This window comes from Carlito syrichta, unplaced genomic scaffold (assembly GCF_000164805.1).
Source record: "Carlito syrichta isolate Samal-C Ts95f unplaced genomic scaffold, Tarsius_syrichta-2.0.1 Scaffold302568, whole genome shotgun sequence".
Classification (NCBI taxonomy): Eukaryota; Metazoa; Chordata; class Mammalia; order Primates; family Tarsiidae; genus Carlito; species Carlito syrichta.
In genome coordinates, this window is record NW_007246664.1 from 68,137 (window position 1) to 86,513 (window position 18,377).

Below are 18,377 nucleotides of genomic sequence, written 5' to 3' on the forward strand. Positions count from 1 at the left end.
TTCATCTGAAATTGGGAAATAGTATCATGAATAATTTGATATTCCTACTAGTCAAACATATGCAATATAGTTTTTTGACACATTCTGTAATTGGATGGTATAGTTTTCTTCATATTTATAATCAACAGTAAAATTCTCAGAACAAGCCAAGTGTGGTGACTGACGCCTGTAATCTCAGCACTTTGGGAGGTGGAGGCAAAAGGATTTCCTGAGCCCAGGGGTTTGAGATCAGCCTGGGCAACATGGCAAGACCTCATCTCTACAATAAAAAAATAAATAAATTAGCCGGGCATGTTGGCACATGCCTGTAGTTCCTGCTACTTGAAAGGCTAAGATGGAAGGATCGCCTGAGGCCAGCAGGTCGAGGCTGCAGTGGCCGTGAGTGTGTTACTGCTCTCCAGCCTGGGTGACAGAGTGAGACTCCAACTCAAAAAAAAAAAGTCCTCAGGACAAACAGCAAATCAAAACATTGTTGATACCAAGAGGAGACCAGCCTGGAATATACAAAATTTCTAGAAGCCATTGGGAGTGACTCAACTTAAAAATTAAAGTTTCATATGGGAAATACATTAAGAATATTTACCAATGATGATCAAATTTATATTTCCTTGAGTCATGGTGTAAGCAGTTCTACTCTTATGTGTGTTTCACATACAATAGTATTTTCTTTAAGAAAAAATAAGGAACTCACTAAGTTACCTATAAAGGAGCATAAGCAAACTTTGATTTTCTATGGTAATTATAATTCACCAGCTGTATAACCTGATACAGTTCCAGCTTCTTTTAGAAGAGGTCAATACTGAAAAATAAGAATTCTTCAAATTAACCTAGAACTTAGGAAATCTCAGTGGAATTTTAGACAATAAATTGTATATGACAGTGGGAAGACATGTAAGAATGATCCCCTGGAAAAGATTCATTAAAATGTTTTTGCTTATAAATATTGTCTATTTGCAAAAGTTTATGTTATACATAAATAATAGCATTGCTGGTATCTGTCTGCAACAAATGACTGAGAGTTCAAAGATAATTAGTTATGGCTATACACGTGTGTTTGTGTGTGTGTGTGTGTGTGTGTGTGTGTGTGTATGGAAGTTCACCTTTGATTAGAGATTTTTAAATGTGATAGCTGTTAAATGATATTCTATTTATCATCTAAACCAATGGGAAAAGAGCGCTCTTTCTCTTTCTCTCTCTCTCTCTATATATATATACATATATATACATATATATATATGTGTGTGTGTGTATATATATGTTGGTTTTTTTTTTTTTAGTTGGAGTCTCACTCCGTTATCCAGGCTGGGGTAGAGTGACACACTCACGGCTATCTCAGCCTCCACCTTCTGGGCCCAGGTGATCCTTCCGCCTCAGCCTTCCAAGTAGCTGGAACTATAGGTGTACACCTCTATGCCCAGCTAATTTTTTATTTATTGTAGAAACGAGGTCTTGCTATGTCATCCAGGTAGAACTCAGACCCCTGGGCTCAGGCAATCCTCTCTTCTTGGCTCCCAAAGTGCTGGGATTACAGATGTGAGCCACCTCGCCCAGCTAAAAATATTTTTTTAAAAATATATTCTGATATAATGATGCATGCCTATTTTTAATTATATTAAATAACAAACACTAGGAGCAGGTTTAATAACCACTGTAATTTGAAATCATGGTAATGACAAATATTTTAAGATAATAATATATTATCTTAAAATTTAGTATAATAATACTTCTTTTACTTCAAATATTTTAATATTTAAAGTTCTGTTAATATTATTTTGATTTGTTGCCTAAGTTCATAATGAAAGAAAATAATAAATATCATAGGTTACTAAATATAAATATCATAATTTTATTTCTCCATCCCAGTGGCAGGACTCCTGACTTCTATCCACAGGTTCTCTGAAGGGGCCCATCAACCTCAGTTAAAACATCCATGTTTTGCAGATGAGGTAACCAAGACCCATAGAAAGAAAATAACTTGAGTAAAAGTCATACAATACAGAATTAGATTAATCCTAGCAGGGCTAATCTCAAACCCTTACTTAGCCTTTCCTGAGGCTTTAGTCTATAGTTTGCAATTAGTCTGTTATTTGTCACTGATTCCTGACATATGCAACAAATTCTTTATTCTCATTGTGCCTCAGATTCTACCTAGAGAAAATATAGGTGACTTAATATTTTCATAAGAATAACAACTTTGATTGGTATTGCTTTTTAAATTTATAATAGTTTTCACTTACACATACATTATCCTTCTTAATTTACCCCATTTTATGGATAAGTAGATTTAAGCTCCAAATATTAAATACCATGCATGTCCAAGATCACACAGCTAGCAAGAGGAAAAACTAGTATTGGAAATTATACTCCTGGACTTGTGTCACAAATAAGCCAAAACTCTGAATTCTTCAGTTAAATACGTGTTGTGAGACCATAAAGGTAATTAAATACAAATGAGTTATTTTTAGATTCAGATGAGCCAAATACTTGCGTCCTAATTTATTCCAGTAAAATAATGAATGAATGGAACCATGGAAGAAAGTTTTGGTAGACCAATTCTCAATTTTTTTTGTAAGAAATAAAAAGAGAAAGAAATAGAATTTAAGAGATTAAATTAACTCTAAGATGTAATTAGCTCTAAGATTGTAGAGTTGTTGACCTAATTTTTTTGTTTGTTTGTTTTGTTTCATTTTGTTTTTTTGAAACAGGAGTTATTGAGAGCACAGAAAAGCTCCCAGAGTGGGAAGGGACCTGAGGGGGTTGCCCCACTTAATGTTTTTTAAATAAAACCTTTTCTTCTATTTCTGGGTAGGCTAAAGAGGCAAGTAATCTAAGTAAATGACAATGGGGCCCTTCTGCTCTATCCCCTTAAGCTTTCTTTTTAATGAGTAGATGGTACTTGTACAAAGAAGTTTGTTCTTTCAGATGCTGATTATTCTTAAATAAGTTTAATAAGGTAAACAAATTAAAGTCAAAATGGCCATTTTGCTTCTAAAACTTCTATCATCTCTATCATTCTAGTGACTTGACCCTATGAAATATAGAACATTCTGCTCTCTTAGAAAATAAGAAATCTTGATCTGACCTGAATCACTTGGTATAGAAAACCTTTATTGGACTACAAATGTCACTATTTGATCAACCTTAAGTAATACTAATAGTAATGTGCTTTCTAAATTCTTAAGATCATTCTGTGGATACCCAGATATCTCTTAGTTATATACATACTTTTACTTTAGGAATCCACATACTTTTCATATTCTATTTCTTAATACTATCGGGCCCAAATAAATTTTTTAAAAATCTTTTGTAAGTTAATAAAATAACTTTGCATAGTATAGGAATGACTGTTATGACACTTACACTACAAAAAATAAATTTTAGTCTTCTAAGATTAAAAAGAACAATAATTACTGTAAAATATTCAGATTTAGCAAATGTTTACGCTGAACAAAGTATTATTTTTAAAGTAGTAGAAAATAAAAAGGGAATGGAGTCATGATTGTTTCCCTCCAAGAACCTATAGTCTATTTGGGGACCCATATCAATAATTGGAAAAACTATGATAAGTCCTATAATAGAAGTTCAAATAAGATACTTTAAGAATTTAGGGAAACCTAAACCTAGTTAGTGGTGATGGTTGCACAATCATATAAATTTATTAAAGTCATCAAACTACATAGTTTAAATGAGTGAGTTTTATAATAGGTAAATTATATCTCAGTTAACAGTGTTAAAAGAGTTTAGATTTTTAAAAAGAAATTATTTCTTGATTGAGGAACTTGGGAAATATTTTTTTGCAGTTGGTGCAATCTAAGTTGGTTCTTAATGGACAAGTAGTATTTGGATCAGAAAATAGGCAGCAAGGTATTCCAGAGAAAGAAAACAGTTTGTCTGAGGTTTAAAAAGCTCAACTATAAAGCATTTTCTAGAGGAGCTAGTTCGGACTTTGCTCCATGCCTCAGATTGCATAGCTTATAGTTCTACCAGTACATATGGCCATATGGCTATGACATTTGTCAAATATTCTTGCCAATCCCTGTTGAAAAACATGTACCTGAACGTGGATATTTCCCCCCTCTATTTGGCTAAAAAATAAGAGCTTGCCTCTATTTTGAACTGATGAGAAAGCTATAATGAGGGGCATATGTAATCAGAGTTATTTTACAACTGTCAATGCTCCATCAGTCATAACAACTACTGACATTTGTTTCCATTTTTATAACTTAAAATCAATGATACATGTGTTATCTCTTTTGAGAACAATCTTTATTTTTCCCACGAGAAAATGGAAATTATGGGAAGGCCTAGATCTTGAAATACCAAAGCTGTGCTAAAGGGAAAGTCAAGCTATCCTGGCCTGCTAAGAATAAAATGAGAGAGAGAAAATCGTAATATAAGTACATGATTTTTGAATAATTACACATTTGCCAACAAAGTTGCGATATCACACATGAATTAAATTTATCGTATACAAAAAGAATAAAATGGATGAAGCTAACTACTGTCATCAGTAATAGGAAAGCAAAGTTGAAATTTTTTCTGATGAGTTGAAATGACCCCCTTATTGACAAGAATAACCCATGTTAAATGTTTTATTGATGGTAGAGAAAAATACATAGAAAACTTAGTTTCTAAATTGGTGGCCTTTTTGTTGTTTGCTTTTAACAGTGTAGAAAGATTGAAATTTAAATTGTCTGTCCAAACCATAGAACTTTTCAGATTATATAAGTAAGCAGATTACAGAAGCTTAATTTCTAATTTAAAATGTGATTACTGACCAGTAAAATTGTGCTAAAATTAGGGGAAATAAAAGTTTCCTAATGTCCATCAAAGAAGATGACTTTGTTGTTTACTTTGATCCCATCTAACCAAGTGCACAGAATTTTTCAATATGAGCCATACTGTATAGCATTTATGAGAAAAAGAATACAAATTAGCCTGGTGTGCAGCAAAATAGAGGAGTTTTTGTGAAAACTGATTTGTGTTAACTTGCAATCAAATGTAATCTCCTTTTAATATTCATACATTCTTATATTGTTATGAACCTATCCTCAACATTGTTTTTTTTTTGTTGTTTCTCTCCTCCCTCACTTCTGTGAAATGCAGAAGGGAAAGGATGTTTGTTATTCACACGTTTGTACCCCACTAACTGGTGTTACATATCTGGCTTCCACTGGAGAGCCCCTGACATCGCAGGGAACGGTGATCAAAATTCCACTCACTAGCTTCAAGCTGGGGGCTCGTAGCTATTGCAGCATTGAAAGGGGATCTTTTCCTGGCTTCTTTAAAATAAGCATGGTGATGGGATGGTTTAAGGGAAGAACACCTCTCAAATCACATGACCACTGCTGCGCTTCTGTGTGTCCTGCTTTCTTCATAACAGCTTGGCACTACATTCTTTCCCTGAACCTTAGTGGACTTGTGTGTGTACTAGTGGGGTGGGTGGAGGGTGGATGGATGGATGATAATATATTATGCATGCATCTTTCACTGTTAGAGTGATGTGCCTTCCCTTGTATGTCACAGATTATGGTCACAGAATAAATCTTCTGTGTCCTGAGAGATTGAACCATCTCTCTCTTTTTGGTGTGAAATTCATGTGTTTGGTGTGTTTTGATGTTTACACCTTCAATTGTTCTTCATGTTTCATTAAACATAATTTGAAATATTCTCCCATAAGAGTTAGCTTTTCATGTTGGGCTGAAAAAGTCTTCATTTCTGTGTAGCAATTCATGTTATTATAACCTATGGCTTTCAATTGTACCTCCCATAATGAAGAGCTGACTTTAAACACTGTGCTATTCTTGTAATGACCTAAGCATAAGGTAAGTGATTTCTCTAACTGTATCTACAGATTGTGGTTGTTTGTTAAAATTTTCTCAGCTTTTTTTAAAGGCATTTTCACTTTTGTTCCTTACCATTTATTATGTGCTCTTCCTCCTTCTGCTTTCTATTTCATTCTTAAGATTTCTTAATGGACAATGTGACCTTCAGCAAAAATTATATTACATATGTACACATATGTTGAAATGAATTATTTGATATCTCAAAGCGATCTTGATTAGTAAATGAATACCTGTGTTTTCAATAAGTCCCTCATGTTTTTTATTTCCTCCATTGACTTTAAAATAATACACTGTTTACACATGTTATTTTAGTTTAGATTCCAGTTGTAATAAAATAACATGATCTAACAGAAGAAAGTAGTAGGTACTGTGATATCACACCCTTTATTTTTAATCCCTGACAAATTTGATATTAATCAAAAATCTCAGTTTTACTTTGTTTTCTAGGCTTTCCTTTTTTTTTTCATTGAGTAAAGTCAGAGTAAAATAAAGGAAAAAACAACAACAAACCATAAAACTTGAGCAGACCTGTGTTACCTTCATTATAGTCCATATGTATGAGAACAGTAGCTGTTTCTCATTTTTATCCTTTCAAATAACTTTCATTACATTGTGAGTTAGATAAAATCTTCAAATTCAGATTTTATAAAATTAAGGAAATATGATAAAGATGGCTAGCTTCATAGTGCAAGACACAGGGTCATTTACTACTTGCACAAATAGTAAGCAAAGTTTTTTAAAAATTATTTTCCTCAATGATACACACACACACACACACACACACACACACACACACACACACAAAGTATCACTAAAGTAAATTATTATAATTAGAGATAATTGTTCTCCCCAAATCTGGTTCAAATAGCCAATGTAATGTTGGTGTAAAAAATGTTGGTTATACTGCTGTTGGCAATTTGTGAAACTTGATAAATGCTCAGATTCAGGAAATTGAACTGTTTTCACCATCTAGATTTCTCCTCCCAGCTGTTTGAAATATACAGTTCTAAACTGAGGTGCCACAAAGCAACACTTCGGTTTCTTTATTCATGTTACAAATAATTTTTTGTTAATTTTTGAGCCACCTAGGGAAGGGCAGAGGGCATTTTATTGTTGGTTTGGTTTGGTTTGGGTTTGTTGTTGTTGTTTTGGTAAAGCCAGCTAGTTTTTCGCCATCATTTCCAATTATATACATTATGTAATGTATATAATAAGCATTATATAAAGCTGTTGGAACATTTTATGAGACAATTTGAACTACTCATCTGAACTGCTCTGTTCATTGTAAATCTCTTGTTTCTATCCATACACTAGCTCCACTCTAGATTGGAAGGGCTTAAAGATGAACTCTGGAGGAATAGAGGCTACGACTTAAGAGTAACTATTACTGATCAAAGGAGCTACTTTCCATTCGCAAACATTGCTTTGCGTTATGGGTTTGGGCTCCTTCTGTTTCTACATCTTGTTGAAGACTCTTGACTTCATTTGACTTCTTTGAACTCTGTTTTTGTCTTTTAACATTTCCCCCTTTCTTTTCCTTCTCTCTCCCAGATTTTTCTCTCACTCTGTTAGCTGTCTCTTATGTTCTTTAAATCACTTTTTAAAATGTAGTTTCTCTCTTTATTAAGCTTGTCTATTAATTTGTCTATTAGTGTGTGTTTCTTTTCTTCTTTAAGACTGTAGTGGTATAGTTGCACTTATTTTTGTTCCACAGTATGCCAACTTGCTTATTTATTTTGCAGCAAGTTCATTAGTCATTCTTACCCTCTCGGTATGAATTTGCAACAAGAAATAGCAGAACATTCTGCACTTACATATTGTCCCCCTCTATAAGTCCATACTTTCTTTTCTATTGTCTAAAGTTACTCCCTCAAACCTCTTTCTCTTCCTTTTCTTTTCCTCATGTTTGTGTCTTCTTCCCTGTATTATTTTCTTTAAACAGTCATTAATTTCTTTCTCATTTGGACCAGAATTGTTCTTCAGTGAGACTTCTGAGTAAAAGAATATATTATTATTTTCTGTTTTAGATTCTTCCTTGTAGTGTATCTAAAATTAATTAAACAATTTGGGCCAAAAGAGAATAATTTTAACATTTGGAATTATTTTTTTCTTTTTTTGGTTGTTGTTTTATTTTGTTTTGGTGTGTGTGTGTTTTTTTTTCCTTGTGTGTATGTTTGTGACTTTTTGTTGTTGTTGTTTCTTTAAACATTAACAATTGTTCTTTTCAGGGAAGGACTACCATAACCCACCCTAAGTTGCAACATTCCTTTCATAAGTTGTTTCATTATGATAGTAGATTGTGTTAAGCTATAGAAATTAATTTGTTGTGTATATATCCATCAGAGGCAAGCTGCTGGGGAGTGGGAAAAGAGGTGTGGAGCTTAAATACAGTTTCCTTTGAAATTAACATGTTAACGCCATGCAGTATGGCTCTTGAATGCAGCAGTTTTACAACAATTAGAATGTTTCACTTTGACCTAAACATTTAAGTCAAAGCATAAAGGTTTATTGCTAAGTTCTATACACATCTGAAAACTGAGTTAAATTTTATTGATTTCCAACAAAATCATCTTTTATAACCAATATTATAGCTATAATAAATTATAATCAATAAATAACATGGTTATAATCAAAGCTAAATGTTATATATGAAGATTTCTCTATTTTTCCCTCATTCACATATATGTAATAAGATTTACTATAATGGAATATTTGACTATAGCTTTATTACTTGAATTTTTATTATTATTCTAGTAAAAGGATATGCTAAAGACCTTAATATTAAAAGTCTCTATTTACAACTGAATATGTGGTAACTTGAAACTTTTTCATATATTGATTTCAAATACAAATGAATAAAGAGAATGCCTTTGGTTTATCTCTGTCTAATTTATAATACTACTGTACCTCCAGAGTTCTTTTTTTCTGGAAGCCAGTTTTTTCTTTAAGGAAAGGGTAAATTTTAAACATATATGACCCAAATGTAACATATTTGTACTTTACATGCTATGTAAAGCCTTTGCTCCTAGACCTCAGGAGCTTGCCCATTAAATATGTACATCTGGCTATCCATGTTATGAGCCCTAAATTACTGAGTTTATGCTTTCTCTGCAGGTCCAGTCCAGATGCAGCAGCAAGGAGAACATTCTCAGAGCCAGTAAGTATTTTATCATTTTGGTTGCGCTACTGAACTAGAACTTGTAGTTCAACAGAAAGTAAAGCTAAAAATGACATTTTGGTGAAACAGTGAAGAACAGCAGTGGGGAGTGTTTCTCTCAAGAGTATGAATATTTGGACGGACTTAGAGCCTATAATACTGAGTGATCTATCACAGAAATAAAGAACCAAGTATCACATATTCTCACTCATAAGTAGACTTTGAACAACTATTGTAATACTATAAGAAAGGGATTGGCAGTAGTGAGAAACTGCCAGGGGAGGGGATGCAGGGTTGGCAGCAGTGGGAAACTGCCAGGGGAGCAGGGCACATACCTCATCAACAAGGGTACCTAAAAATGAACATTTGTATACCTAACCCTGAATTGTACACCATATATTCGAAATTTAAAAATTAACTAAGGATAGTAAAATTAAAATTTTTTTAAAATATGAACATTTGTACTTTCAAATGAAAATATTAGTTGGTATCAGTATATTAATGAACACTTCCCCCACTTCCCTTAATCTACTTGTTTTTGCAAGCTAACAACAGAATTTTGATGCACTCCAAGTAGGGTAAGAATAAGCTCCTCTGGGACTCTAAATCTCTCTATAATTGCCCAACTGCCAAAAGTTACTTGAAGACAGACTGACTAAAAATAACATAATTTCATTAAAGAAGGCTAACTTTAAAAAAAAGAATGTGCAGCCAGAGTCAGTGGTTCACTCCTGTAATCCTAGCACTTTGAGAGGCCAAGGCAGGAGGATTGCTTGACTCAGGAATTTGAGACCAGCCCAGACCACATAGTGAGACCTCATCTCTACAGAAAAATTAAAAAATTAGCCGAACATGGTGGCATGTGCCTGTAGTCCCAGTTACTTAGAAGGGTCACCTGAGCCCAGGAGGTCAAGACTGCAGTAAGTTATCATCATGCCACTGCACTCCAGCATGGGCAACAGAGTGAGACCCCAACTCAAAAAAAAAAAAAAAAAAAAAAGAATGTGTGGCTCCTAAGAGGGTATACCATAATATTTTTGTGAATCTGAATTCCTGAAAGATCTAAAGATCTTAACTTCACAAGCAGCATATTTTTAGAACATAGTGTCCTGAACCAAAGATAAAAATCCTTAATTTTATTTTTTGGTTTGATCACTTATACTATTAACTTGGAAGTCACTTAATTTTATGTATTATTTATTTATTTTTTTGTCTTAGAAAAAGTAACTATAAATAGCTTTTTCTTTCCTGTATCCTTGAAATGATGTCATATTGAAACTTGTACCTCAAGAGCATTACAATCCTAAAAATGCTGAATAAATACTAATTATTTAATTGTTGTTCTCTGTAACTTAATAACTTAATGATAGCATACATCTTTTCCCTGATATTTATCAAGAGAAGTACAGGGAGAGCATATTGAAATGGGTCTAGACCAGGCACGGTGGCTAACACAATAATCCCAGACCGAGGTGAGAGGATTGCCTGAGCCCACAGGTTTGAGACCAGCCTTAGTGAGACCTCATCTCTGCAATACATCAAAAAATTAGCCAGGCGTGGTGGCGCATGCCTGTAATTCCAGCTACTTGGAAACCTGAGGCAGAAGGATCACCTGAGCCCAGCAGGTCGAGGCTGCGGTGGCTGGGAGCGGCCACTGCACTCCAGTCTGGGCGACAGAGTGAGACTCCAACTCAAAAAAAGAAAAAGAAATGAGTCTAATGGATACTCACACTCCTGGGAGTTTTGAGTAAATGGATAATTTATGTTTCTCACAGAATGTCAGTATTATTTCGCAAAAAGTAATTGGAGAATTTCAAATAGGTAAAAATTCATGATTTTTTTTATTGTGTAAATTCTTCCATTTCTGTGTTGTAAATCTATTATCTTAGCTCAAAACCCTTGGGCAAGCACACTAGAGTTATATGAAAATAAATACAAACAGGCATGTTTAACTCATGTACTTTCACAAGTTTCTGCAACATTTGACAGACATGTGAATCTGAAAGAGGCTTTTTAGTAATAAGATATTTATATTCTGTAATCCCTTTCTATGCCCTAAGGTTGAGACACCTAAGGGTCAAAGGAGTAATGAGTGAATGTTTATTAAAATAAAACAATAGAGATAAATGAACTGTAAACATGACATTTTATGATGATAATTATATAATTCCCATTTATTGTTAATTTTGAAATGAAGATGAATCACTGATAATGATTATGATGGTTAGGAACCAAAGTAGTTTCTTATTGAGAACAGATTCCTTTGCACTTTCACATCTATCATGAATCTTTGTGATAGGATCATCTTTCATTTCAGTTATGTTCTTATTGGCTTGTTGGCTGTTAATCACTATGGATGGACTTTATAATGGTCTAGATTTTTCTTAGAATGAAACAGTCATGTAGATGGTCCTTATAGTCATTTAGATCACTATAGAGAGCCCATCTAACATATTAACCTCATAGTTCTGTGACTGCCATAAGTTTATGGTCTTTCCTCTCAATGCTATCTTAACTACTCATACCCATGCCCATGGCCATATCCAGGACCCTTTCATTACCATGAGCTGTCCTACCTCTGAACTTCTTAACTGCAGTACCCCATTGCTTATTTATACTATTTTTATCTCCCTTTTTGTCTTCCTTTGCCATATGCAGTCCTATAGATCCTGTTAGCAGTTCCCCATTCTCTCAATGCTATATCCCGCCTCTATTTTTTGAAACTTTTCCCCGTGCATAAACTATTCTTTTGTTTTCCTGAAAAAATCCTACTTATCCTTCAAGGGTCAGTTCAAATATGATTCCTCTGTGACACCTCTGAGCCCCCCTACCCCCACCAAAATGACTAACCCTTCTGGTATACCCCTACTATTGCATCTACTTTAATCACTTTTTTCATTTATTTACTAATTATTCTCAAGGTCAGCATTTCCAAAATGCAACCAACATAAAGAACACTATAATCAACTTATTTAACATATGCAAAAATGTGTCAACACAGAAGATCAGTAGATCCTAGAGAAAGAAGAAGAGTTAGAACTTAATAGAGCTTATCTAGAATTATCCAAAGAAGTACCTGGGTAGCTTTGTCAAAAGAAGAGGTGTAACTTTCCTTTGGTTCCTTAAAAATATAATCAAACCCTTTGATAGCAAGGTTGAGTGTATTATAGTAAGGGAAAATGCCTCTTCAGCAAAGTCTTGGTTTCTGAAAAGAAAGGGCAAAGTCAGGATTTTTATGAGATTTTGAAAAGCAGATCTTTTAATGTGGTGGCTTGATTCAACATAGCAAGGCCAGAAATTCTGGGAGTCTTGGCATGTAAACTGTCTTTTGACACTTTCTATTTAAACATCAATGACTGTTTCCAGAAGTCTCTGGAATAAATAATAAGTTATTTACAACTGTTATTTTCAAAGACAGAGTTTTCTGGAATAGTAAAGTTGTGTTGATAATGATAGTGGAATAGTAATGTTATACTAATGGCACTAAAGTGTATAATTACAGATGATTTCAGGTGTCAGAATTACCCTTGGTGGTCATTCTTCAGTCTGAGCTAAAAGACAGGCTATTAACATTTGGGGATGTGATTAATCCAAAACATTACTCCTACTTGAGGTGTCTCATTAATGTATCAAATATCTAGGGGAAGTTATGAAAGTGTCAAGTTTTCCTGTTTTGCTGTTGGTTTTGAGTGATAATTTATCAACCATTTGATAAGGCGGCAACTGTAAAGCAGCATTTAATACTGTAGAGATTACATGTCTGAGCCATGCTATACAAATGAGTAGGATTATGAGAGTTAATAGTCCTTTGCTTAGCCAGGAGCCAAGCTTGTCCAAGTTAAGCAAAGGGAGTAGATCCCATTCCCAATTTAAGCTGCCTGTAGAACAAGATATAGAGTTATTGGCGAAATCATTTAATTTTATGGGGCTTTTTGTATGTTTGTTTTCTGGATCTTCTTGGTAATAGCAAGAGAAGAGCCCAGAGAAGTCTACAGAGATGTAAAAACCTAAAGCAGCATGTTATTCCTTGTCAAACCTCTATTAAAGCATGAAGTGAAGAAACTTAAGGAGAGAAAAAGGCAATCTAGAATTTCCCTTGAGAGGTCAGAATTTTTATTCTTAAATCAAGGCCCACTTTCCTTTTTCAAGAAAAAATATTAAATTATCTAAGGTTCTTTTTACTTAAAGAATAAACTAATGGGTTAAAATGGACCCAAGGTGATATCTAGGAATCTCCAGAAGTCACAGGCATCAGTTTACTGAGATCACAAGTTCCTGTTCAGTTTGTAGATAGTAGTTTTTGACTTTTGTTCACAAATCTAATACCAGTCATAGAGGAATGTGCAATATTCTCTTTCTAGCCAAAATATTCCTATGAACTTGTCAAATATAATGTTTTGGTGTTGCTCGCCCAAAACAATTTGGTGCCAAACAGAAAAATGTATAATATTGAAATTATTAAGGATATCTAAAATAAAGAGAAGTAATGTGTCTTACTTATAAAATCTGTAAAAGTTCCTTAACCTCCAAATAATACACCATTTGTTTCCTAGTTCTCTTTCTATTTCTATTTCTGTTAAAGTTTTGTCACAAAATATACTTCCCGCATAAAGTCCCTAAGTATTATTATTTTTTTAACATATTTTTTATTTTAAAATTGTGGGGTACAGTTAAGGGTTAGGTATCCTAAGTATTATTAACATGGAGACAAGCACCTCTGGTTGACCTACCAGGAGATTTTGGATTTTTACGTGTTTGAACTATTATGGAGTTGTCATTTGAAAAGTCACCTTATAGGTGAGTCCGGTTACCTAGGAAACCAACAGATTTGTTGTAAGGAATTGGAACCAAGGACTATGAGTGGCTACCAAAGAAAAATATGTACAAAAATGTATATATAAGAATTTTGGTTGTATGCTCTAGCCAGCTCACAGGTAAATAACACATAAATATCTTGTCACTAGATACTTACCAATTAATGATTCAGTTTACAAACAGCAATGTTAAGAATGGAGGAATAAGGCCAGGTACAGTGGCTCACGCCTATAATCCCAGTACTTTGCGAGGCTGAGGCAGGTAGATTGCATGAGCCAGGAGTTCAAGACTAGCTTGGACAACATAGTGAAACCTTATCTCAACAAAAAAATTAAAAACTTAGCTGAGTATGGTGGCGTGCTCCTCCTGTAGTCCCAGCCACTCAGGAAGCTAAAGTGGAAGGATCACCTGAGCCCAGGAGGTCAAGGCTGCCATGAGCCATGATCATCATAATAATGTTACTGCCTTCCAGTCTGGGCAAGAAGTAAGACCCTGACTCAACAACAACAACAAAAGTACAGAGGAATATAAATAACATAGTTAAAAGAAGCCTTAAACAAGGAAGAAGGGAGAAAGTATCAATGGAAATAAAGAACAAAAGAATGCAGATTCAATATGACAATCAGTCTTCTTATTCTGTAGCTCTTGGGTAAAAGCTCTCTCCACCTTATATGGTCAGAAGTTTTAAATGGATTATGTCTCTTTCAGAAGACTGTTTACTTCTAGAGGATTCCCAGAAATCCTCTGGTTAAAGTCTTCCATAAATTCAAGAATGGATTATGCCTTTTTAATTGAGAGACATAAATCCAAAGATCAAACATTTAGACCTGCACTGCTGTGGTAATTGCTAACAGTACTTAGTAAGGTCTTTTTTAGTGGAGTTTCAGAGCTGTTTTTCTGTGCTGTCTTTTCCAGAAGACCAGATCTGTGTGTTTTAGGTGCCGAGAGTGTTGAGGAGATTATTGAGGAAAGTTTGCTTATAGCTGTTGATGATAAGACAGGGTATACTGCATGAATTCCTTGTAATATTTGGCCATGTCTGCTTGCATTAGTGTAGAATTTAGAATCAAAGGTGATAGTCCTAAGATATATTAGCTTGCCTGTTACTAATTTGGTGGGAAAGTTGGAGAACTCCAGAATAATTCTATCTCATTTCATTAAAGCCAATACCTTGGGTCATGGAAGTTCAAGTGTGTCACTAAGAATTGTATAATTGATTGTCAGAATTTTGTTTGTCTTCTCTACCTTTCCTGAAAATTGAAGGTGATGTGGACAGTGAAATTTCTTAGTAAGTGGCAGGACTTTGCAAGCATGTTTACTAATAGGTTGGGTAAAATGAGTGACTCTATCACTAGAGAGAAAGTTCAGAATTCCTCAGCTTGGGAACACAATTAAGAAATGTTTGCTAGCTGGGCTTGGTGGCTCAGCCTGTAATCCTGCACTTTGGGAGGCTGAGGTGAGTGAATTGCCTGAGCCCGCGGGTTCAAGACCTGCCTGGGCAACTTGGCGAGACCTCATCTCTACAATAAATCAAAAATTAGCCGGGTGTGGTAGAGCGCGCCTGTAGTTCCAGCTACTTAGAAGGCTGAGGCGGAAGGATAGCTGGAGCCCAGCAGGTTGAGGCTGCAGTGACCAGGAGCGTGCCACTGCACTCCAGCCTGGGCGACAGAGTGAGACTCCAACAAAAAAAAGAAAAAGAAAAGAAAAGAAATGTTTGCTACTGTTGGTATTGAAGTTTTCTGTCAAGGAAAGACTTTAGTTTATCTGACGAGTAAGCAATGACCAAGACCTAGTCACAACCCACTGCAGAAGGTAGTTTTGTGACATCATTTGGAGGTGTTCCTGGGGCCCTTGAGGCTTGGGCCTTTGGCCAGGTTCCACCCTTTATAGTTTTACCAGGATTATGTTTGGTGAAGGATGAGATATAGTAAAGCTTTCATATCACTGTTAAGTATGTGCAGTAGCAAATTTGTTTTTATAGTTGTCTTAGTCTGTTCATGCTGCTATAACAAAATACCATAGCCTGGGTGATTTATAAAACATAGAAATATATTATTCACAGTTCTGGAGGCTGGGAAGTCTAGGATCAAGGCTTTAGTAGGTTCAGTGTCTGATGGAGGTCTGGCCACTGTTTCCAAGCATCTTGAACACTGCTTCTTCCCGTGGAGTGGAACACTGTGTCCTCACAGGTTGGAAGGGGCGAACTTGCCCCTTCAAGCTCTTTTACAAAGCACTAGTCCCATCTGTGAGGGCAGAGCCTTGATGGCCTAGTCATCTCCTAAAAGACACCACCTCTTAAAATTGGTAATTAAATATCAACATGAATGTCGAGGGGACACAAACATTCAAACCATAGTAACAGAGGTGGATAATTTCTTATAAACATTTTGCGTGATTCCATTTGAAGTTCTTTAGTACTTCTAAATTGCTGACCATTCAATTCACATTCAGATTTCTCCCCGTACCCCTTTTCTAACTCTGGGGCCAATCCCTCGCATTCTACAGTAGTGGCTTTGAACTGCTTTTAAACCGAAGATTTTATTTCTTGGAATATTATAAGGGCTATAATCTTAGTGACAGCTATCTGGCATGATGATCTGTCAAGGCATTTCCTTTAGCCTCCGTGTTATCTTCTTCTGTTTGAACTTCTGCTATTATAATAGCTACTTCCTTCCAGCCTGGGCTACAGAGTAAGACTCCAACTCAAAATAATAATAATAATAATAATAATAATAATAATAGCCACTTCCTTAGGAAACGATAGAGTACTTAAAAGTTTTATAAATTGCTAACCGTTGTTAACTGAGGTTCCTGCTAAGGTCAAGAACCCCTCTTTATTTCCAAAGCATTTCAAAAACATATCTTCTGGCAATGCATATGTTAACCTTCTTATCTCATACTAATTGGCAAGCTTTGGTGAACTCAATGAGTTCTACCATCTGGACAGAATTTGCCTCTGACAAAATATTCTAGGGATGAAGTTTTATGATAATTAAGTAGGCCCAGAATAGGAAGTTATTGAAGAGCTAATTTTAACTTGTAAAAGTCCTATTCGTGTTTGGTGCTCAGGGAAGAGGTCAGTTTCTGAGTACTTGTGTAAGTCATATAGTGGAATGGCAATTACAGAAAAGCTGGAAACCCATTTCCTGCAATAGCCAGGGAAACCCAGGAACCCTCTTAATTATGTTCAAGATGTAGTTTTGGAGGATCTAAAGGAGACGTATTTTACATTTTTTACAAGTGTTTTGCATTTTTATTTTTCATTGGCCAAGGAATTTCTTAAGAAAGTACTTTTGGTATCTGAATTTCTTTGGTACTTTCCTCAAGCCAATTAAAAACTCTAACTCATTAGATGTTTGGAGTTTTATTCCCTTTTTGTTTTAGGGCACTTATTAAATAAACAGTTTTCTTCAAAAGTTCCTTTTGTTGGCCATATAATTCTTCTCTAGCAAGAGTCTCACTAGTAAAACAAAATAAAGACAAGAAAAGTTCTCAATAAGTTGCTGAATGACCCAGGGCAAAGTTTACCCAAGGGCATCAGTCTTAGAAGAAACCTGAAACACTTGGTTTACAGGGCCAGCTTTCAAAAACACTTTTTGGGCACATGCTCATCTTTTTCCTTACAAACTTACCCATTATAGAGGTATAACAAAAAATGACAAGGATAGACAGAGACAAATAGTAATGTTGTCAGTAACAGAACTTTTACTATGTTTAAATTTAGTCAGATTATCACAAGAGTCCAAAAAAGGATTCCCTACTCCAATGAGATAAATTAAACTTAGCAATTGGGGAGATTAAAGAAATTAGAGTTCAAACTAACGTGAGGTTTATCTCACTATAAAAGTTGGCGACACTACCCCTTCCCTAAAGAGCAGGATCAAAGGGGGATAAGAGAATTCTTCACAACAAGTGTCTTGGGCTGTGGTAGTGGAGGAATCTCCATATTGACTGGGTTTTCCCAGAATCTCCAAGATTGTTGAATCCTTGCTCTCCACAAATAAGAGGTTATCACAATAAGGGAGAGCACTATCATAACAGTGCCTGCATAGCATTTCAGCATAGTTCAGTGTTGGAATGTTTGTTATATTTTGAAGTGAGGCATAACTTGGGTCTTTCATTGTGGTAGCTTGATTAGAATTGGGTAAACATCATGATATAATCACTTGGGATTAATAGAGATAGCAAGTCAAGGAGGGTGTACGCACACGTGTGTGTGAATGAGCGTTTTGATTTTTGTTTTATTTTGGCCACTCTACTCTACAGAATAAGGATTGCATGTAGGCAAAATTAAGGAAAACCTTAGCAGAGCTCAAATTAAGCAAAGGGGCAGTGCTAACTCCAAGAAACCCTGCTGGGATCAACAAGAATAAAAACAACATGTTAAAGTTTTGGTTTGAACATACTATTTTTTTTTTTTTTTTTTGAGTTGGATTCTCACTCTGTCGCCCACACTGGAGTGCAGTGCTGCTCCTGGCCACCGCAGCCTCAACCTGCTGGGCTCCAGTGATCCTTCCGCCTCAGCCTTCCAAGTATCTGGAACTACAGGTGCGCGCTAC

General features: G+C 35.2%; 1 protein-coding gene across 1 annotated transcript in view; it reads left to right on the plus strand.

Moving 5' to 3' along the window:
- Positions 1–18,377, plus strand: part of LOC103259229 (gephyrin-like) — a gene marked incomplete at its 3' end in the record, with an annotated part of 154,653 nt that overhangs the window by 54,171 nt on the left and 82,105 nt on the right. The window contains exon 4 of the mRNA XM_021711754.1: positions 8,961–9,003. Within this exon, the coding sequence (XP_021567429.1) occupies positions 8,961–9,003 (43 nt within the window). The remainder of the gene's footprint in view (positions 1–8,960; positions 9,004–18,377) is intronic.